At 42.5% G+C, this 23,304-nt stretch overlaps 1 protein-coding gene across 1 annotated transcript in view; it reads left to right on the top strand.

Annotated features, from left to right (window-relative positions):
* The window catches only part of LOC103377201 (sodium channel protein type 4 subunit alpha-like), an 81,570-nt gene that overhangs the window by 37,986 nt on the left and 20,280 nt on the right, over positions 1 to 23,304 (top strand). The window contains 13 exon segments of the mRNA XM_017031562.2: positions 6,190 to 6,331; positions 6,416 to 6,613; positions 7,042 to 7,224; positions 7,320 to 7,565; positions 7,848 to 7,973; positions 9,156 to 9,276; positions 10,380 to 10,618; positions 14,004 to 14,177; positions 14,265 to 14,426; positions 14,505 to 14,699; positions 18,671 to 18,811; positions 18,966 to 19,086; positions 19,674 to 19,819. Of these exon segments, the coding sequence (XP_016887051.1) occupies positions 6,190 to 6,331; positions 6,416 to 6,613; positions 7,042 to 7,224; positions 7,320 to 7,565; positions 7,848 to 7,973; positions 9,156 to 9,276; positions 10,380 to 10,618; positions 14,004 to 14,177; positions 14,265 to 14,426; positions 14,505 to 14,699; positions 18,671 to 18,811; positions 18,966 to 19,086; positions 19,674 to 19,819 (2,194 nt within the window).

The raw sequence follows: 23,304 nt of genomic DNA on the forward strand, positions 1-23,304 counted from the left end.
CCCCCCTCTGCCCCCCTCCTCTATATGAATGGTTAAAACATTATGTTAAAAGCTGCGCTGATCAATAACCCGACTACAGTAACGAAAACATTTATCAAAATGAGGGGGTTTATTTTGTCTGAGTGTGTAAGTGTGCTTTTGGTTGTGTGTCTGAGTGTGTGTGTGTTTAGTTTGACTTATGAGCTCTCTGGGAGCCAGTGAATGTGACATCTGTCTAATGTTCAGCCAAAGACACAAAAGAGGCTTCAACCACCTAAACACTGGTGCACTGGGAGATAGGTGTGTGTGTGTGTGTGTCTGTGCCTCTCACGGTCTTTTAGAGTTGGTGTATGTGTGTGTGTGTGTGCGCACTAAATGCGCAGGTGTGATGGGCAGCTCTATAGCTTCTCCAGTGCTATTAAAGCTCTACAATCTCCTTCATACCAGACATAAATGTTTGGGTTTGTTTTTGGGTTTGCAAAGTGAAACTGTGCTGGTAGCTGATTACCACTAGGGGGCGACTGCACTAATTAATGTTATAACTGAGTAAATTGAATATTTACTTGTTATGTAAAGGTGATAATAGAACATGGCGTCTTTAACTTTATGGACTGAGTTTGTTCTGATGAACTTTTTATTAGCTTTTAGCCTGTTAGCTTTCAGGAGTTTCCAGGTTAACCTTTAACTATTCTCTTGTCTAAGTTGTAAAAAATTGTAAATATTATTAGCTCAAACATATCTTAAATATCTCATAAAATATAACATCTCCTAAACGTTGTATACAGTTTGAAAATGAATGTTGAATTAAAGACATTTATATAAATGTTTATTACTGATCTCTCCAGGGCCAAAATACATAACGTCTCGTTTCAGAGTGTGAGCACAGTTTCCACTCAGGCCCTTGTGTTTAAAAATGTAAATAAATGGGGAGAGAAAAAAAAAACTAAAGATGAATCAGACAGAGAGAAAAGTGAAATCAGGTCAGGAAAGAAAAACTAGTCTGGGAATTAAACACGATGAGAAAAAGACGTCCGCTGTTGTTTCTGAAGACAGTTATTGATCCACGCTCACGCTGATGGACGGACTCGGAGTTTGTCTTCGGTCCACAGTAGGCTCCTGGTCCCGCTGAGACGCCGTCCCCGCCCCCTCCAGGCTCTATTTCTGTAGCACCACATTATCCTCCCCATGGTATAAATCACTGGGACGCAGCTGGTGAAAAGAACATGACTTAGCACTGTTCACCGACAAGTGTCTGAATCACAGCCAACGTGACTCTGTCGTCCTGTTCCCAAACACAGCCCAGTAATGAGCAGCTTCCACAGTGCTTTCACTGGGATTTTTACCGACAACTGCTGCCTGACTGTTCACTCAACTGGAGAAAAATGTCGATTAAAGGAGGAGTTCAGATTTTCTGGAGTGGGGTGGTCAAAGACCACCCTGAGACCCAGGAACTGCTCCACTGTGGAAACACTAAGGACATAATATATAAAAATATTAACATTAACTGCTTTATCTCAGACACTCTTTTACTACTGAAAGGTTAAGGTTCTTAAAACTAAAGTTAAACTCATTTTTGGTGCATTAAAAAACATAGAAGCTGCTGGTCCACTGCTGCCTCTTGTGGTCAGGTTTTGCAAATGAGACAACAAAAATGTTTTTGTATAATTCTAATCTAAATTTAAAATCTGAAAATACTGAATGGGAGGGGGTGCAGCAGCACATCAACTCCCCAGTGTTTATCCACCGTATTTAATTGACTTTCTTTACTTGAATTAAATGTATTTTTTGGTTTCTACTTCAGATGATTGTTTATTTACATCACAGTCCTCCAGATGTTGATCCACTGCAGCGCCTCTCTGTCAGCTTAGATGTCTTATTGTTTTTCTTTCATTCAATTCTTCATTTCAATATTCTTCAGGGACTCAAAGCAACCACACGAGGCAGCGGTAGACGAGCAGCTCCAGTGTCATTATGAGCTGAAATCCATGATTTTTCTCTGTGGAGTTTGTTATGGCAAATTGTTTTTGTTCAAGAAGCAACACAGACTCTATCGTCCGGTTATAAAGGACTGTGTTACAGTAAGATAGAGGTGCAAAGCAATATTTCATCTCGAAATGGTCGCACACCTACACAAACATACCTTCGGATGGGATATAAAATATCTGCCATTAAAGCCTCGTAAATGTTACACACTGGACACTTAACCTTTTAAATGGGCCGTGGATCTGCTCCAAAGATGGCTCTGAGACGGCGAGCAGCTTCACCGGCTCCAGGACCATCGTTTGTGTTCAACTCCAGAAGAGTCTCAGAGTCTGAATGCCTCTTTGGAGAATTCCATGTGTAGTTTTAGTTATGTGTGCGGCTCTAATGTGCTGCTGTCTGAGAGCCGGATCACTTCCTCTGTGTGTGTGTCTGTGTGTGTGTTTGGAGAAGAGGGGCCGAGGTTTTCAATTACCAGTCTGTTTACGATCCGACCTCACCTGTGTGTTGTGCGTCAACAAAGGGCGAAAAAATTAGGATTGAGAGACTTAACAAATTAGAGATTAAATGATCGTCTTCAGTTTTTCTACATGTTTGTTGATAACTTATACTTTTAGTTCATTATCGTCTCGCTCTCCCACCAAAGTCCATTTAGAAAACTATTGATTTTTACCTTGCAGGTACAGAGGAGCTAACAGGCCATATTGCTGCTGTAGTCCATTGTTTCATTGACATACTTTCAAAATTCAAGTGAAAGGCTTTGCACTCCAACATGGGAGAGTGGTGCCTTATGTTGATGAGTCTATCAGACTGTACCTTTAAATTCATATTAAAACACCAAATATACTGATTTGTTCAGTAAGTGTGAGTTTAACCCAGTGACCTTGGACATGAATGTTTGCTTAAACTCTTCTTGGTTATGTCTACATGTCTGGAAAATCTTCTCTGCACGTGTGTGTGTGCGTGCGTGTGTGTGTGCGCGCAGTGTAATCAGCCATAGTTTGGATGCTCCAATGACAACACACCGGAGGTGACTCTGTTATTAGTGTGTCTGTGAATGTGGTGGTCAATGTGACACAAACACACACATACATACACACTCTCTTCGTTTCCCAGCAGAGACAGCACAAAACAAGTCTCCCCCGGCAACCAGCAGTGGGATACGGTTGCTATAGTGATTCTAAGTACTGGCTTCCTCCTGGACTGGAGTTTACCTGAGTGTCATAATTACTGACTCTCTCTGTGTGTGTGTGAGTGTGTGAGTGTGTGTGTGGTTTGCATTAGGACTGCGAGGACAAGTTTAGATTCCTAGTCCTCACTGTCCTAATGAAGACATATTCGGTGTGAGCAGATGTCACTGCTCTTCCCAAACTGAAGGTTTGTGAAGGAACGGTAACAGGAAGTTTATGGAGTTTAGGTCCAAATGATTGTCTCCCATAAGGAGTGGCCCCTGTTTGAATGTGAAAGTATTTTGGGCAAAAACAACAAAAACTGAGCTAAGACTTGATTCAAATGAATTGTTAGTATTCCAGTGGACTGGACTCCACCAAAAGTTTCCAAAAGTGGATGAGAAGTTTTACCGAGAGGGTCGAGAATTTGACAGTTAAGAGTTAAATTAAATCAGATAGAAAAACCCAAGATTATAAAAACATTGGAAAAACTATCTATGAAGTAAGTACTACAGTAACTGACTGTGAGTCAGAGGAGTGAAGTCTGGAGCTAAAGAAAGATGACACAGACTGGAAGATAATTGCAGTTAGATGAAGGGGGAGGAAAAGTGGGGGAGTCGTCTGGAGATGGAACCAGGAACCCCATCAGTCAGGAACATGAAGGAGTCTAGTTTAGGTTTTTGTCTGATGAACTCTAGTCCACTGATTCCCAACCACTGTGTCGTGGTTCACCGTGTGTGTCATCAGGAGTGACGTGGGAAATTATTCAATTTCACTTTCCTCGTCAAAGCATGAAAGGCAGAACAATTATATCTTCTTCTGCTAGGTGGCAGTAGAGGGCTAAAAGAAAAAAGTTAATCAGAGCTGTTGAAGAAGATCTTTGTGTCTTTCTTCAATTCCTGCCAGTATATCAGTGTTTTTTTTTTTTTCAACTAAACAGGCAGAGATTTTAGTCAATTATGAGGTCATTTAAATTAGAGGATTATTATATTTGATTACATATATTTTTTGTGAGATTTTTTTTTGGTGATGTGTTGTGATATTTACAGTAGGTGCCGTGGCTCAAAAAAGGTTGGGAAACACTGCACTATTCACCGTGTGTGTGTGTGTGTGTGTTGGGAGGGAGCACACCTAAAGTAGCATCTCTCCATTAACACAGTGTTATGTGTTTGAAAGAGATAACTGCTGTCTTTGACACTCCAACACCTTCACACACACAAACACACACACACACACTCACTTACAGTCAACCCATCACACACACTTCACATCCACTTACTCACATGCCTCCATGTTGACTCACCTGCCTTGATATGGATTGGAGTGGAGTGTGTGTGTGTGTGTGTGTTAATAATCTAATAGCAGCTGCTGTATTTACAGGATTTTACCTCCTCATTGAATTCTCATCGACTTCTTTTACCATAACGTTTGTATCAGAGGCTCCACCAGACTCTGCTCCCGTGCTGTAAACCTCAGCTCTTCATGACATCACAGCATGTTGCCTGGCTTCATCTTGACTCATTTTCAACACGACTTTCGTAAATAATACAAGTTAAAGCTAAGTTTTGGCTGCCGTAATGTTCGGATAAAGAGAGGGTAAAGATAATTGTTGCGCTCATATCAACGTCAGTTACAGTAATGTAAACCCATTTCCTGCTCGACAGGTATTATTAGCCGCTCTGATGTTTCCTTACAACTCCACTCTCTCCTTAGGTTATTGATCATGTGATTACAATTGATCAGTGTCAGAAGTGAAATGCTTGGATAAGCAGTTTACGCTGCAATTGTTTTTGTACGGCACGGCCTGTTTACGGCTAACATGTGCCTAGGAGGAGCGCTTTCATTGTGCTAAAGCTGGAAAGGTCCCGTAAGTGTTTATGACGATGAAAGGAATCTGTCGCCACTGAATGCTCATGTTGCGTTGCATTTTTCTAGTGTTTTGTCGCTCATTTAGCAAAGTCCCCTGAGAAGCTTCTCCTCGCAGCCACTTGCGTTAGCTCATCCTGGAAGAATGCTTCTAAGCCAGGAGGGAGATCCGATCCCTCAAGTATGTCCTTGGTGTTCTCAGGGTCTATTCCCAGATTGGTTATGATTGAAATACCCTCCCAGGAAGGTGGTGAGGAGGCATCTTGACCCGGTGCCCTCCCTACCCCAAGTGGCTCCTCTTCCCCTAAATGTCTCAGCTCCTAACAAAGGCCAGGCCCATCAGAGAAGCCTATTCTGGCCTGACTTAACAGTTGAAGTATGGTGGAAATATAGACGGACCTGCAAATTGAGATATTTGCCCCAACGTTCAACTCTGTCTTCACTAGAACGGACTGTGACTTTATCCAAATTACTGCTGATGCTTTCACTCTCTGTCTGTTTCACTACCAACTCATTTTTTCTGTCATTTCTAAATGAGACCCTGGCATACTGTATTTAAACTTTCTCAGCTTAGAGAAATACACCTACCCGTCGCAAAGTCTGCATTCAAGCCTAAAACCCATATTTAAGGACTTTAAGGACACTCAGTCCTGCAGTTCTAGACCTGCAAAACCCAAGTATGAAGGCTGGGTTATTTAGTTCCCATGATCCCTCCTACAATCACTTTGGACTAATTAACTAAATTGTCCGTTTTTTCCCGGTGAAATAATGTGAAGTATGGTCAGAAAACTAAAAAAAATTCACATAAACAAGCGACATTTTTATTCCTCCAGACTGATTTGATGTTGATGACAAGGTGCAATTTCCTGCCGCGGCTGTTGCTGCAGTTGCAGTGGGCAGTAACAGCTGTGATGGGTCACAAGCTCAGAGACTTCATGGTGGTGGGTTTAATTCCCTACAGACAGCGTCAGCAGAAGGCTGTATGTGTGAGTCAGTGTCAGTGTTGTTGTCTGTGACTCAGAGGTTTGTTTCCAGGTCTGTTACAGTTTTTAACACCGGAAAAAAGTCAGAAATCAGAACCATGTTCCCGGTAGTTGTCAGAGTGAAATAATGAAACTTTTAAACCTTGGTGTTTCACATTAGGTCTGAGATACTTTATGCATTTTTTAATTGTGATAAATATTTCTTTGTGCAGAAAATGTCCTGACGGGTTTACCTGTCTGAAGGCGGGACGGAATCCAAATTACGGCTACACCAGCTTTGACACCTTTGGCTGGGCCTTTTTGTCCCTGTTCCGCCTGATGACACAGGACTACTGGGAAAACCTTTATCACCAGGTAACACTGACCCGGTCAGCGTCAGTGACTCAGTAAGGATCGTCAGGGAGTTATTCTGACTTGGTACCTGGCTTTAACCCGCAGACTCTGCGTTCAGCCGGAAAGACCTACATGGTGTTCTTCGTAGTCGTGATCTTCATCGGCTCCTTCTATTTAATCAACCTCATATTGGCCGTGGTGGCAATGGCGTATGAGGAGCAGAATCAGGCCACTATTGCAGAGGCGTGCCAAAAGGAGAAAGAGTTCCAACAAGCTATGGAGAAACTGAAGAAAGAGCAGCAGGTGAGTGGAAGTAACTGGGTTTAACAGTTGCTCTGTTTTTGGGGTGTGTTATAGGGACTGCTGTGAGCCTCCCCTGCTGTCCTGTTTCAGTATTTCACCTTAAATTATTAGCCTGTATGTATGCCTTACAAAATGTGTTTTCATTTTTTTTTTTTTTACTATTTTGTTTTACTGTTTTTTTAAATGCTTACTTTATGATGAAAATACTGGAAATTTAAAAAATTTTATATACCGCAAAAACGTGCGATAGAAAAAACATTTTTTTTCAGAGTTAGAAAGCTTTTACTAAGCTATCAAACTCCATAGATGTTTTTAGTAAGAGCTAGACTTGTTCTAGCAGCAGGTGGCGCCCAAAGCATAGTTGGTTCACCATGTAGACATTGTTAGAAAAAATGACTTTCTGTTGTTGTTTGTTTTAATATGAACAGTCCACCGCTCAGAAACCCCTGGAGACAGACTCAATACTGTCCCCAGAACTTTCTCCCTTTGGCCCACCGCTGGACAGCCAGGAGGAGAGGAGACGGAGTCGAGCTTTGGTTGGAGTGGCTGACGTTGAGTCTAATCTATCAGAAGAGAAGCTACTACAGGTGGACATAGCAGAAGCAGGAAAGGTGAGTGTACTGAGGACAACCCTGAACAGGTATTGGGTTTTTTTTTTTCTTCGACGCTCAGTTGACGCCTCCTCCTCCTCCTCCTCATCCCTTAGCCACTCCACCCACTCCTCGCCCGCTCCTTCTCCACGCGGCGAAGCAGTCAGGTGTCTTCCATCTTTAACTTTCGTCTCAGAAGTAGAGGCTCAGATGGAGACATGGCTGATGATGAATATAGTGTGCCTGGGGACGTGGTGGACAATGTTGGTGGTCGTACCTACAGCGGTGGGACCTTCATCCTGCCTTGTGCCTGGCCCAAACGAAGGTCAAGCTCATACAGCACGGCCAGCAGAAGTTCTCAGGTGAGAGGAGGCACACAAACTGATTAACTTCACGTTAAATTTGAACACATTCACACATGGGAACTACCCTGGTGCTGCCTCGTGTGGTCAGTTCATGTAACTCAGGTGACTGTAAACGGGCTTGATGACAGCCTGGCAGAAACCCCACACTCTGCCTTTGGATTTCCTTTAAATAATCCTCCTCGTGTTAGTTTGATGCCTGGGTTTACGACGTGTTTGCTGTGTGTGTTTACGATGTGTGTTTATGATGTGTTTGCTGTGTGTGTGTGTTTGTGTCTCCAGGTGTTCTACCCGTCTCTAAATATCAATGGGAAACTGTTTGTTGCCATGGATCAAAACGGGGTCTCATCGTCACCACTGCAGGGGCAAATGCCTCCCTGTACCATGGAAAAGGTCAAGGAGGAGAGTGTGAGTACTTTATGTCGTGTGTGTGTGAGTGTGTGTGTGTGTGTGTGTCAGTGGAAACAATGGTAAACTCTGTGGTTATCCAACACTCAGACATGTGAATTATGAATCTGTGCTTCATAACTTCAATGTCATATCACTGACCACACACACACACACACACACTGGTATCTACCAGCTGAGATAACAATGCGGTGGTATTCTCCCGTCCACAGTCATGCACACACACACACACACACATACTGTAGAAGCAGAGTTTATAAACAGCAACATTCACTCACACACTGAGTCTATCTTTAGTTTTTCATGTTCTTAATCTGACTGTTTTGAAATCCAATGTCAATAGTTTCTAATTTCAATAGTTTTGTAATCATTTAACATGAGACGTTTTTATGGTTGAATTATGGATAAATTATTGCTACTGCACTTTTTCCAACTTATAACTTCAGTGTAAACTTTTTTCTCTACCTCCATTGAAGCCCAGAGAAAAATCTGGAAAGAAAATCAATAGTTGATCCACTGCTGTGTGTGTACTAATGGTTTGTCTGTCCTGTCGTCAGTGCCGTGGTTAAAATCAGTCAAAAATGTAAAAACAAATTCCAGGGTGCTAATTAGCCACTAGCGTCTTTATAACAGTGATCTAAGAATGTAACAATCTTTATTTTCAAAGGATGTTGACAGTGAGGTGAAGCAGGAAAGACTTTTTTAAGATTAAGGTTTAATTTGGAGTAGATTTTTTTCTTGGTTGAAGATTTTGTAAAGTGACGTTGTCTTTGTCTATTTTCTCATTGACAGCCATGTGTTCTCTGAGCACAGACAAACACCAGGGCTGATTTCCAAGTACAGTGTGTCCTGAGAGTGACCACAACAAACGAGTTCCCCCATTAGTATCATCAAATCAGTAGTAGTATCTTATAGTTTTCCATTTATAGAAACTCAAGTGGCAATCTGAGTCTTTAATTTTAGAGCACACTCAAATACACAGACACAGACGTTGTTGTTGTTGATTGGTTGGTTGGTTGTACACCGTATTTGTTGCTGGGGCGACAGGAACAAGAAGAAAAAGACTCCATCTTGTTTGACCTATTTGACCTCCTGTGTTTGTGCCTGAATGATCGTCTAAACACCACCTCTCTTTTTTTTTTTTTCTCACTTCCTGTTTGTCCCCCCATCTGTCCGTCTCAGGTCCCCACGTCCACCACGGAGCTTAGCACCATGCTGTTACCGCGGCCTTCCTCCACGGCGGAGTTGGAATGCAGAGAGCGGACGCTCAGTGCCGCCAGCTACCTCACTGACGCCATGGAGGGTGAGGGCGCCGGAGATGCTCAGAAACACTGCTGAGCATCTGCTTTTCTTTTTCTTTTTTTTTTAGTATCTTATAGTTTTCCATTTATAGAAACTCAAGTGGCAATCTGAGTCTTTAATTTTAGAGCACACTCAAATACACAGACACAGACGTTGTTGTTGTTGATTGGTTGGTTGGTTGTACACCGTATTTGTTGCTGGGGCGACAGGAACAAGAAGAAAAAGACTCCATCTTGTTTGACCTATTTGACCTCCTGTGTGTTTGCCTGAATGATCGTCTAAAAAACACCACCTCTCTTTTTTTTTTTTTCCCCACTTCCTGTTTGTCCTCCCATCTGTCCGTCTCAGGTCCCCACGTCCACCACGGAGCTTAGCACCATGCTGTTACCGCGGCCTTCCTCCACGGCGGAGTTGGAATGCAGAGAGCGGACGCTCAGTGCCGCCAGCTACCTCACTGACGCCATGGAGGGTGAGGGCGCCGGAGATGCTCAGAAACACTGCTGAGCATCTGCTTTTCTTTTTCTTTTTTTTTATTTCAAATTAAATTTTTTAATGTCACGATCACGACAATGTGCGAGTACATGCAGTAAAGTTGAATATATGTGTGAGATCCATGGGGGATTTTGGTTTTAGTTTGAGTGTTCCTGCGAATTGCAAAGGGACCTTTAAACTGCAAAAACAAGATCATTGCAAGTTTGTCAGTACAGTAGATCTGCTGAGTCACCATCTGTCCTTCCTGGAGTGACTCAGCAAATCATTGAAGCCAATGAAAACCTCCTGCTGTTCACCTTTAAATGTTTCTGGGATATCCAGGCAGCGGTTACATCAGACCAGGCTAGGCTAGGTAAAATAATACCTAAAAACACTGAGCATTTCCTGCATGTGCTATGCTAGGCTAGGCTAATACTATCCTAATGCAATAACTCATAGCTTAAGGTTGGCTATTTAAATCAGGCAAAGATCATTAATATTATAATTTAAGATTGTCTCTTAGTCAACGTTAGGCTATGCTAAAAGTTGTTCAACCCCAAAATGTATTTGAAATGTAATGTTTCTGTGAATGTATGAGATTTTAACATGTATGTTGTTATTTGGACATGACAGAACTGGAGGAGTCCCACAAAAGGTGCCACCCCTGCTGGTATGCCTTTGCCCAGCGGTACCTGGTGTGGGAATGTAGCCCCTGGTGGCTGCGGTTGAAACAGCATGTTAACATCATGGTGATGGATCCTTTCTTGGACCTGGCCATCACCATCTGTATTGTCCTCAATACACTCTTTATGGCAATGGAACATTATCCAATGACAGATGAGTTCAACGGCATGCTCAGCATAGGAAACCTGGTAAGTTTGGAGGAAAGATGGATGGATGGATGGATGGGTGGGTGGATGGATGAAGCTGCTCTATCTGTTTGTGTGGTCGGGTTGTTCCATTGTGGTTAATCCAATTAAATCAGTTTAACTGGAGGCTGCAGTGGATCAAGACTAACATGTGTTGTTATGGAGTCAGACCCTTCCAGTCCCAATAGAGAAAGGCAGTCCAACAAAGAGACAGAGCCACCGGTGTACTGTGTATTCATTGTCATTTCTCAGGAAGGTTCCAGGAACCGCACAGTAGCGCCATCCCTGTGTTGACTCAGTATTCCTGTTTTGCTTGACGTCACCTCCCTGGAGCACAATCACTGGTGTCACGCTAAAGTAAAGAGCTGTGATTCCTCCCGTGAGCAGGAGGTTTCTTTCTCCGTCGCTCTGACGAGTCTCACCTTCTGATTTTTGCGAACATTTCCTGGTGGAGTGCTTACGGAGCATGTGTGAGTGTGAGATAAATACACTCCAGGTGAGTCCAGCAGGCCCAGGCCTGACAGTTGGAGACAAAGTGTTCTAGTACAATTTAAAGAGCTCAGGGTTCCGTGAAAGGACGAACAAACAAAGCTGTGTGTGTGTTTGTCCAGTGGAGACGTGAGATGAGTTGACAAAAACAACGTTGAATCAACTGTAACTGACCGTGACAGAGTCAGGAGATCGGCCCTGCAGGTGGACGCGTGATGAGACAGGAGCGGATGGGTCCGTGCAGGATGTTAATGTGTTTACCTGAGGTTTGTCAGTGGAAAAGGCTGTGAGGTCCAACCTCTGGAGCTGGGCCCTGAGGCAGGGCATAGGAATAAAAATAGAAAAAAAGAAGCATGTTTTATTATTGGCTTTAGTAAAACAAAAGGTGGGTGAAGGGAGAAAAGGTGGAAGGTGAACTTCAGAAAACAAGTGAGGTTAGAAAATACATTTTGGAGGAGAGACTGTAGATTAAAAACACAGGTTATTACTGTAGTGAAGAAATTCAATAATGCTATAATATAAATAAACATTAATGTGTGGTCAGAAAGAGGTGTTCGTTTTATTCCATACGTTTTAACACATGCTCTTATTTATTACAAATTTTCTTTCAATCATCTTTAAACTCTGGCCTTCTGAATATTAATGTCACACAGACACACACAACTCCTCACACACGTTCACATGTTTATCTTGTCATTAATGCTGCATGAGTGTGTTTTATGCAGGCTGGCGTGTCATATCAGGACATTACTGAACTCACTGAATCAATGGCGGCTAATGCTTCCACTTGCTAGCTGCTGTTGTTTGTCGTTGTGCTCTCCATCTTTGCTCTTTGGGTTTCACATATCAATATTACCGCGGCTGTAAATATCTGAAGGATACATAGCATTTAGTGCAGGCTTTTAGCAGTAGAGACTGTGCGCTGTGCTTTAAGTGCAGCCTCTCCTGAGTGTACTTAGCGTCACTGATAGTGGAGAACCACAGTACACTTTGACTTATTCGGCTTTTGTTGGTGACTGTTAATGGCTTGGAATCGTCATGTTTTTTTTTTTCACCCGAATCATTCCAGCCTGGTGACATGAGTCCGTTCCTGTTTATGTTCAGTTCTGCTAATCATTGAGTTCGTGAGCAAAATGTCATTAAACAGCGAGGGCTACGACGTAGCAACTGAGAGGGTTTGGCAGCGTTAGCTACTGCAGAAACACTCACAGTAGATGTTTCATGACTTAGCTGATTAGCGTTAGCTTATGGATGAGTTATCTGTTTTATCCAGCTCTCCTCTGCCTTAAAACTCATAGAGAAAACGTGAGATTTTACCATAACACCCTACATGACTTTTTGATCCAATAGAGAAAATTCTGAGATTTTACTATAACACCCTACATGACTTTTTGATCCACTTCTGTCTCAGCAGTTTGTTTAATTGTGTCAACACTGTCAACAAATTAACATTTTGACTGGGTCCTGACATCATCATCCTGCCCCAGATGAAGACAGGCAGGTGTTGAGGTCATTTGGTGTTTTTTTTTATATATAATTAAAACTTGATCCTGTCGTCAGTTTTACTTTTGTGAGGATGGGTTTGAAAAATGAGGCTTGAAACTGTTTCAATAAAGAGTCTTTGTGCAGGATGACCGAGGAGAAAGTCAGACTTTTACGCACACATTCACAGTCCTTTGCTGTAACCCTTATCTAACTTTGTCAGCACAGTCCTGTCCTTGCTTAGGGGCACTCGGGCAGTCCTACCAAAATAAAAACTCAGGATCTTACAGTGTGTTTTCCAAAATCCCCAAAGGATTAGGAATAGAAAATTTCCCCAAGCCGAGGTTTCGGACCGGAATTGGACCTCTGATTTTTAGATGGTCCACGATCTATAAGTTTGAAATTGAAATTGAATTTGAAATTGAACTCACCCGTAAGTTGGTAAGAATTCTGGAAATTGACTGAACTCACCCGTAAGTTGGTAAGAATTTAAGATTTGGTATCTTCTACGAACTCCTAAACAGTAGCGCTAGTCTTCCTATCGGGATTTGTTGTACAACTCCAGCCAACACAGGAGCTCACTTTGTGTTTGTGTTTTTGTAACCTTAACCCAGTCTGAAGTGTCCTTCCTTATGGCTAACTGTGCCCTTTACTTAACTCTTGTATCTCTCTGTGCGTGTTGATGTACCCGGTGTGTGTGTGTGTGTGTGTGTGTGCTCACTCAGCATCATTTAGGTCTCATTTATCTTTTTAAACTTGACAGTACTTCATCTCTTAAAAGTCATCGTATTAGTCCAACGCAGTTACGTCACGTGTCAGACCTCTGAGCTGAGCGCGTCGGGACAAAACAGTGAAACCTTCTCTGGTTTTTAGTCGTTTTTTAAAGTCGTATATCTGGAGGTTTTTAGCTTGTTTTGCTAAGCGGTAAATCATAGTTAAAAGCTAATGTCAATGTAAAAATATAAGCATAGTTCAGCTGTTGTAGTGACTGAATCCCAGCTAACGCCAAAGCCGTCGTCCATATAATTATACGAGCAACTGCAGATTCAAAGTCCAGTCTTTGCCCCCTGGTGTCCTCCCCAGGTTTAGCACTTCCTGTCCTCCTGTGTTTACTACAAAATTCGGACTCCCTGGTCCTTCCCACCTGTGTCCTCTTAATTCCATCTTCTGTTCCTCCTGTGCCTGTGTGAGTTGAGTGGGATACCATAGTGAAGCTTAGTGACTAGCACTGCTTGTGCATGACCTTGTCTTCTACTAACAAATCAGTCAGGATAAGGTTATGGAGGGTTCATTTTCACTGTTATACACTGACATAAACTAAGTCCAGTTCTGACCAGCGTCTCCCACTCTGACTGATACACTGACATAAACTAAGTTTATGCCGGTTCTGACCAGCGTCTCCCACTCTGACCTGCAGGTCTTCTCAGGAATCTTTACTGCTGAAATGTTGCTGAAGGTCATTGCTTTGGATCCGTACTACTATTTCCAAACGGGCTGGAACATATTTGACAGCATCATCGTTTGCCTAAGCCTCATGGAGCTTGGACTGTCTGACGTGGAGGGTCTGAGTGTGCTTAGATCTTTTAGGCTGGTGAGTCAAAAGATGGGAAAAAAAAAATCTATAAAGTCATCAGTTTAGCGTGTGAATTAATTTTGTATTTGTGTCTCTCTCTTCCAGTTGCGTGTTTTTAAACTAGCACGCTCATGGCCAACTCTTAATACCCTCATCAAGATCATCGGAAACTCCATGGGGGCTCTGGGAAACCTGACGCTTGTCCTTGCCATTATCGTCTTCATCTTCGCTGTAGTTGGTATGCAGTTGTTTGGAAAGAACTACCAGGTAAATGTTCCCGCCAACACCAGGATCAGAATTTGGCTTCAAAAACGATAACTCACCTCCGTCTTCGCTCCTCTCCAGGACTGTGTGTGTAAGATCTCGAAGGACTGTGCCATGCCTCGCTGGCACATGAAGGACTTCTTCCACTCCTTCCTAATTGTCTTCAGAGTTCTGTGTGGGGAGTGGATCGAGACCATGTGGGACTGTATGGAGGTGGCGGGTCAGCCGCTCTGCATCCTGGTCTTCATGTTGGTCATGGTCATCGGGAACCTGGTGGTGAGTTCAGACCTCAGTGAAGTGTCAGTGCCTGTGGGGTGACGGAGATTTAGGAGCAGCCATTTTTGTTATTTTGGAATATTCAACATTCCATATCTGGAGAGAAGCAGAAACATGACTTCAATTTTTTAATCAATATTATTCATTTCAGTTTTTAATTTTTGGCCCGCTGTGAAGAGTTTGACACTCCGATCTAAGGCATCCACACTCAAATTCATAGAGAGAAACAGTGACTGTTGAGTCAACAAAAAAGTTTACGTGTCATATTGTGACCTTCGTAGTTGATCGTGGCAGCAGCAGCTGCAGACCTGTGGCTCCTGCGGCTAAAATCACCGTCTTTCTCTCAGGACTTAGTTCCAAGAGAGGAATCTTTAATTATTTTTTTTCCTCAACTCGTCCTGTCTTGTTTCTCATTACTGGAAGCTTCAGTGTGTTTTCTGTCATGTAGCACAAGTACAATGAACTGCCCCCTCCTTCGCCCTCTGCCCCCCCACATCGACACACACTCACACTCAAACACACCAAGGCAGAGACAGCTCATCTTGCCAGGCAAAAAGAGCAGAGGAAAGATTTCCTTTCTTCTGATAAGTATCCATCATCTCATCTTACTGTGGAACAGACGCAAACACACACACACACACACACACTAATGTACACACACACGCACTCACAGACACTGAGACTCATCTTACCCGCTGTGCTGTAAAATGTTCCTCCAGCAGTGTGAACATGTTGCGTCTGCACCTCCCAACACATCAGTCCATCCATCATAGTGTGTGAGAGTGTGTGTGTGTGTGTGTATGCGTGCGCGTGTGCTCAGTAATTAAGTCCCATTCATCTATTTAGCTTAATGGTCTCATGGAAATTTCATAATGAGCTTGACAGGCCAGACAGCTCCCACAAAGACACACACACACACACACACACACACACACTCACTCTTATCAGCGGCAGGAATTGTATCTTCTCGTCCAGTTTGTGTGTGATGACTGAACCTTTCCAGTTCAGGTGATTTATACCTCAGAAATGGCCTCATTGTAAACACCCCTGACTGTTAGGACGTGTGTGTGTGTGTGTTTGTTAAATCAGAACCAAAGTCCATACAGAAACCAAGTGGTTTTAGCTCAGAGGGAAACCAGAGCTGCTGCTCTCTGGGTGTCTGTTGTGTCCACTCTGTGTCCCTCAGGTCCATGTGGACGGAGGACATTCAATCACAGAAGTAACAAAATGACACCGTCAAATATGTCACCAGGACGTCAGTGGTTCGACAGCTGCTGTGTGCTGTGATGAAAAACTGTTGGTTTTCATCATGGACTTCGGTGGAGTGTTTTCTGTTTGTTTGTTTGTTTTTTTTGTTCTTTTTGCAGTGAGAAGTCAACTTTGTGATCACGGACCAGTAGTCGCAAATAAATGTCGCCTACACCAGCTTTAAGTACAGATAGACGTGTGTGTGTGTGTGTGTGTTATTTCTGTCTGAGATCATCGCACTGACGTCTTTCTAACTTTTACTTTAGAAGCATTTCTTCCACCTCCGTCTGTGTGTGCGCACGCTTGTGTGTGTGTGTGTGAGCAGATGTTCAGTTTGCTGATTATTGTCGTGACAAACGAGCTCCTGAATGTGTTTCCTTGAGTCAGCTCTTTAGCTGCAGCACACCTGCCTCCAGACTCCTCCTCCTCCTCCTCCTCGTCCATTTTTCCATCTTCATCATCATACTTTTCCTTCTCTTCCCTCCTTCCTTTTCTTTTCCCTTTTTTTCTTTACATTTTCCTTGTCTCCACTTTTGTCCTTCTCTGTTTTCCTTGTTTTTGTTTTTGTTCTCCTCCTTCCTGTTCTTGTTCTTCTCCTTCCCTTTTTTTCTAGACTTTATTTCTCTTGTCCTTCCCTTTTTTTCTAGACTTTATTTTATTTTCAGTTGACGTTCAACAGTGAACCTGAGCCTCGCCCGTGTGTGTGTCCACACACCTCCCTCCACTTTCTCATCCGTTCTACTTTTCAGTTTCTATGTTTTGTTTGTGCGCATTGTTGCACAAAACCGTGATTTATAATCAGAGCGATTCTCCCCGTTCCACCTTTCTCCTTGTCTCACCTCTGCTCCTGCTCCTCCTCCTCCCTGTGGTTTCCTGGTTTACCCTACCCTTCCTTCTCACTTGCGATGACTTTTTTCCCATGAGCCTTTGCTCAGGGGGGTTCGCTGTGACGAGGATCATGTTGCAGCTCGTTCATCAGCACCTGCTGTGGTTATTGTCCTTCTTCTTGTGCACGTGTCCTGACGACGAAGCTCCGCAGCTTCCAGGTGTTTCCTCGATTGCCTGAGTTGAACTTTAGCCTCATTCTGTCACGGGAAAAAAACACCAAAAGACAAATGCATTAAAAAGAACTGAAACCTAAAACACAACGCTCGCGTTCACGGTCCCTTTTCTGCTCTCCAGCCTCTTCCATCATCAACATCTCCTCCTCCATTCAGGTTTCCTTTTTCCCTCCTCCTGCTCCTCTTCCTCCTCCTTTTGTATTTTCTTTTTTTCATTCTCCTCCTTCTCTTCATCCTCATCCTGATTTTTTCTTTTGTCAAACTGGGTGAATTAAAACCCAAATTATTGAAGAATGTCAATTTAAATTAAAGCTAATAATTAACTTTTAATCAACTTTTACGCTCTGTTTACAAACACCACCATAAAATGTCTACATACTAAACACGTTTACTGAGCTGAATGTAGCCTCTACTGCCCCCACTGGTGCAGATAAGAACATACGCCCGTGTGGCAGCAGGTTATTGACCAGTGACCAAGGCCAGTCTCTGTTGTCATGTTCCGTCCCTGATGTTATTGTTGTTAGCGTCGGTGCGGTTTCATTTATTGGCTGCAGGAAAAGCAGGAAGGTCATTGGTGGAGCTGTGGGATCATGATCCTGTGTCCAAACCAATCAATGGCATCGATCGATCGGTGGTTGAGTTTGACAGCAGCAGCCAAACACACACCTGTGTTTGGGCAAAGCTGGAGAGGTCACATATAAATTGACAACTACTTCAGTTACACACACACACACACACACACACACACACACACGTGCAGCCTTGTTTGTTATGGACTCATGATTGGTTGTTCATTTCCTCACTGTGGAGTTTGTGATTGTGCAAAAGGAAAACAGGCCAGTGGGTCAATATCCACGACCAGGAAGTGAACTCTGACTCTGTTCCCTGTATGAGTGTGTGAGTGTGTGTGTGTGTGTGTTTGTCAGAGCAATTTAAATCTCTCGTCTTTGTTTCTTTGTTGACAACGGACAAATCTCTTTATTTTTAAATGCGTCTCGGGGAAAAGCCTCAACAGCCCGTCTGCAGGTCTAAGACGGTCATCAGACGCAGAAACCTGCAACCTGATCTGCCTGCCCCAGATCCTGTAGACACACGCACCCAAACACACACACACACACACACACACACGCTCAATTGTGTTTAAACCAATTGGGATAAGAGCAGCTCTCCAGCATAAGTGATGATCTGTAACAGAGGTCTAGACGGTGTGTGTGTGTGTGTGTGTAAAAATAAATTAAAACATATTTTTTTAAATCAGATTAACTTTGAAAAATTCAGATAAGAAGTTTGAGTCGTAAATACCACATACCAATGTGTTATAAGACAGATATGAAGTATTTTGGAGCTTAAAAAAACTGTTTTATTTTCCGTATACTTCAGTGGAGACATATACTGTGTAACGATTCGTAAAATTTCCTTTATTGTTTTGCTAATTATTTTTTAAATGTTTACATTCTTTACTAATACATTGTGTGAAAATACAATATGTATAATTTTACAAAATTAAGTTTAGTGTTTTTTTTTTATAGTTTTTGCTTGTTAATTTGTGATAAAATTACATTTGCTATTATAAAAAAAAAATGTTTTGTGCCCTGATAATAAGTGACATCATGGTGGACGTCAGGTTTTCAGTTCTTCTTCTCTGTCTCTCCCGTTCCTCAGCTGCTAAACCTCTTCCGGGCTCTGCTGCTCAGCAGCTTCAGCTCTGACAACCTCTCAGCACCAGACGATGACGGTGAGATGAACAACCTGCAGATCGCCATCCACAGGATTGGTAGAGGTCTGGTCTGGTGCCGCAAACAGGTACAAGTGTGTCCGTCTCCGTGTCTGTCCGGCCGCAGGTCGCTCTGTCTGTCTGTCTGTCTGTTGTCTGTCTCTCTGTCAGTCCGTCCCTGCGTCCGCCTGTGTGTCAGAGGTACAGGTGATCTGTCAGCTGGTGTAACTGTTCGTGACTCAGGTGGTGGAGTTTTTCAACGGGAGCCTGAAGCGCCGCCGTCAGAAGAGGAAAGAGTCCAAGACCATGATGCAGCTGAAGAGGCTGAGCTCCATCCACACCGAGGTCAACGGCTCCGTCATAGGTGAAGACAGACTCCTCACATCACATCACATCACATCACATCACATCACATCCTGTCACCACTCATTAGAAACACCAGGGGTTTTTAATAAGTTCTGGAATAACCTGAAAAACCAAACATTTTAAACAATGAACTCTAAATAAATCCCTGACATTCAGGTCTAATAATTTAATGGATGGATTTTCTACATTGTGACTGTAAATAGTTTATAAATTAAACACCTGACCAACCTGGGAACGCTGCGTTTACTGTAATAACTGGAGAAACTGCGCACTTAAAAAAAAAGAGAAGAAGCTGGGATTAAATTAACCAAACTTTTATATCAGCAGTTTCATCAGTTCAGGTCGGGGTCAACATCAGTGACCTCTGCCTCTACGTATAAACACATTTTTGTATTCAATGATACTCTGGTATAGAAAGTGTTTTTTTCTCATTCACTCATTGTTAATGCACAACAGTGGAGTGTCCCTCTGGTGGACATTCAGAAGAATACAAGTTTCAAACACACAATGGCATCGCTTTTAGACGACACCCAACTCAAAAACATCCTCTCAGTCGTGTCGTGGGTTTTCCTGCTCCTCCCTCAGGGCGACACGTGGAGAAGTATGTGGCGGCGGACGACAGCTACATGACAAATCCAAACCTGACCATCAGCGTTCCCATCGCTCCAGGAGAGTCGGATGTGGAGTTCCCAGAGGAAGAAGAGGGAGAGGAAGATGGGAGTGATGACGAGGTAGGCGGGAGGAGATCTCATACATCACACAAACACACACACACAAACACACACATGCAGATTAATTGGATGGAAACCTCAGGAAATAACAGCTGACTCACACACACACACACCTGAGTTTGTTAATGTCAGACAGCTGTGTGTGTGTGTGTGCTCAGTCCTAGTCAACCAGGACCTTCTTTCTAAGGCTTTGGTTATAGATAAGGTGCCGAGGTTTAGATCAGTATTTACCTTCATTAGCGACGTCCTTTTTGCACCAGGTCGAAAAACTTTAGTTTTTCAGAACTGTCAGAATCTGCTGGGTCCAGAATGACATTACGGTCCCCGAGTCTTTCGTTACACCGCCTCCCAGAGGTGCTCTGGTGAAGTGTCCTGTGAAGTCACTGCTGCTCAGAATCCGTGGTGAGGTGATTTCACGTCGTGACAAAGTCTGTTCAGAGGTGAATCCACTGAGGATGAAACTGTGCTCAGGAACTCTGCCCACAGCTCCACACCACCACTGAGACCCTGCTGCCCCTCGCTGTCCGGGATACAATAGTGCTGAGCGCCCAAAGATCTGAGAGCCGTACACCTTGGCCAACATCGACAACAAACAAAACTATATATTAAACCATAAATTAAAAAACTTTAGACTCAATAAATCTACGTACTCTACCTTTATAGGCATTAAAATATGTGTTTTAAACAAATATGGCTTTCTAAATGTGTAAAAGTTATTTTATTTACCTATAATAAAAAATAATATAACACTGCTGAATTAACGTCAAGTAAAAATGAAGTTTATGTGAATGGACGGAGACGCGTTCATGTTCAGACAAGAGAAGAAGAAGAAGTGATGTTGTTTTTCCACTTCTCTCTTTCTATCTAACATGAAACGACAGATTTGTGTCACACTGTGTGTGTGTGTGTGTTTGTGTGTGTGTGTGCGGACACACCTGTGTTGCCGACTCAGTTCTTCATCAGCTCTGCTCTTTAATCACGTCCTGCACCTGCTCTCGATCCTTTCTCTTCCTCTGGAGAGAAAAAATTCCAAGTGTTGATTTGGAATCACCACAAACATCACATTAATTTCACCTTTTCATTATTTTTATTTTTATTTAGTTACATATGAAACCTGTATTTAAATATTGGAGCTCCCTTTCAACCTTTTTGGTAAAACATTTTTTTTGTTTTAAGCGAAATTGAACTTTTTCCATACGTCTAATCTTCCTTTCCTAACATTTGTTAATGTTTTAAAAAATATTTTGGCGATTTCCAGGCGCGCCTTCTATATTTGAATCGACTGAATCTGCAGCTTTTCTCCACGTTTGACTTGTCTTAAATAGCCAAAGACACTGACGTTGCTATGGAAGACTAGCTGGACACATTCTGCACACTTTTGCATTAATCACCTGGAAATTTAGCAGGAATATAAAAACCCCTCCTCCCGGGGTATTTCCAGATGTTTCTGTGCCTGCTTTGTTCGTTTCTCTGAGGCTCTAACTGACAGAGTGGCCCACACGTGGTGAACAGCGTGGAAAGAGTCCGCGTGTGCGTTTTCTGCCATGACTAATCGACATTGGCTGCTTTTGTTTTTGTTAGATATGTATTATTTTGACGTCTTAATTATTCACACGTAGCTTCCTCCCGTTCTCGCAGACACAGCAACAAAATGCAAATAATGAAAAGATCTTTTTTTTTTTTTCTTCTGGTTTGAAACAGTGTGCGTTAGTCAGCGCGTGACCTAGATAGACACTGAAGTAATGTTCCTACAGGACGCTGCTGCTGCTGCTGCTGCTGCTGCTGCTGCTGCTGCTGCTGCTCAGTCCTATGCTGATTCAGCAGTTCTGGCTGCAGTTCCATCTCTCCCTGTGAATGTGCAAACCCTTCTCACATGAAATGGATACTTCAGGATCATGTGAAACCATACCTCCAATCAAGCGGGGACACCAGAAAAAAGGCTAATTTTAGCCTCAGAACAAAGTCACATCTCCTGAAGTCTAAAGTCTACCAGCTTTGGTCAACTGTATGAGAATGTTAAGAAGTTGTTGAGCAATTTATCTCACAGTTAGATTGAAAAAAAACCCAAGAATCTTGTTAACCACTTTTTCTCTCACGCCAAATTCCATATAGAAAATCAGTCATTTTAGCTCACCAGGGCACAGCAGCTGCTGGTCGTCTGCTGCCCCAAGTGGTCTGTTTGTGTAAACCCCAAAGAAGACTTTTAAGCATTAAAGAAAGAATGTGGGAACTCGCTACAAAAGACGTGCAATGTCAAAAACTGAAAGTTTTTTTTTTTTTTTGATGTCAAAAACTGAAAGTGATTTTTTCTTCTTCTTTGAACTTTAGTCCACGGACACAGTTTTTTTAAAAATCCCTCTTTAAATTAAAACGACAGATTTTAAATCGTGGAAGACAAAAATGCCATTATGAAATTAAGACATTTAAAATAATAATAATTGATATTAAATAAATAAAATTTGAGACGGTGAACATATGAGCAGAAAGAAATTCTTCCAGTTTTGATGACGGAAACTTCTTAAATCAGCCTCGTATTAAGGCAGTGTCCTGCAGGTGTCAATTCTCTCTCTCTCTCTCTCTCTCTCTCCCTCTCTCTCTCTCTGTCACACACACACACACAGCTCTTTTGTGTGAACGTTATTTTTGGATCCCAAACAAACGGCAGTAAATAGAAGCTGTTAAGCCGCTGCAGCCCGTGGTTCTGATGTAGCACATGTTTGGTTATGTAATGAGTAAATAGCTGACCCCGGCTTTAATGGTGTCCATAAATCAGTGGCCATGGTTTTAATGTCCCATAAAGCTGGAATCAGTAGACAGCTGGTCAGAGGTCGAGGGTCAAGAGTAGTGTTTACACTGGCCCTCGTTAAAAAGTTGAAGACAGACGGACAGAGACGCAGACGTCTGAGATTCTCCTGTTAGTTTGTCTGTTTTTTTACTTCCTGTTATTTATCTATCGTCATGGTTTTGTTTTCTCTACTTAACTATTGTCCATAGAATTGATTTGTCAGAAAAAGTTTAAGTTTGGTAAACAAAACTTTTCACTTTTCTCTTGCTAACTTCTGACTCTGAGTTCTCTTAAGCCCCTCTGGGCTAAAGCTAATTTAAAATATTTAGGTGTTCAATAAAAATTTGAATTTACCTAAAATAAATGTTGCAAAATATTTTAAATATTTATAAATGAAATATTATAGAACATATGTATAGGATTCATGACATACTAATTATTTCACATTCCATTTTTCTTACTCTAACATTAAACCTGCAGTGTTATAAACACCTGGTGACTTTGCTGGGCCTGTGTGTGTGAGTGTGTGTGTGAGTGTGTGTGTGTGAGTGTGTGTGTGTGTGAGTGCCTGTCATCTGCTGCAGCAGCTGCACTTTGATTTTTTGACTTCAAAACATCATAAATGCACAGATACACAACAAAACAAGGTACAACTACACAAACTGTGGCGTGTTAGACGAACACAAGGTCAAAGGTGTCA

The sequence above is a fragment of the Cynoglossus semilaevis genome, chromosome 3 (assembly GCF_000523025.1).
Source record: "Cynoglossus semilaevis isolate Cse_v1.0 chromosome 3, Cse_v1.0, whole genome shotgun sequence".
Taxonomy (NCBI): domain Eukaryota; kingdom Metazoa; phylum Chordata; class Actinopteri; order Pleuronectiformes; family Cynoglossidae; genus Cynoglossus; species Cynoglossus semilaevis.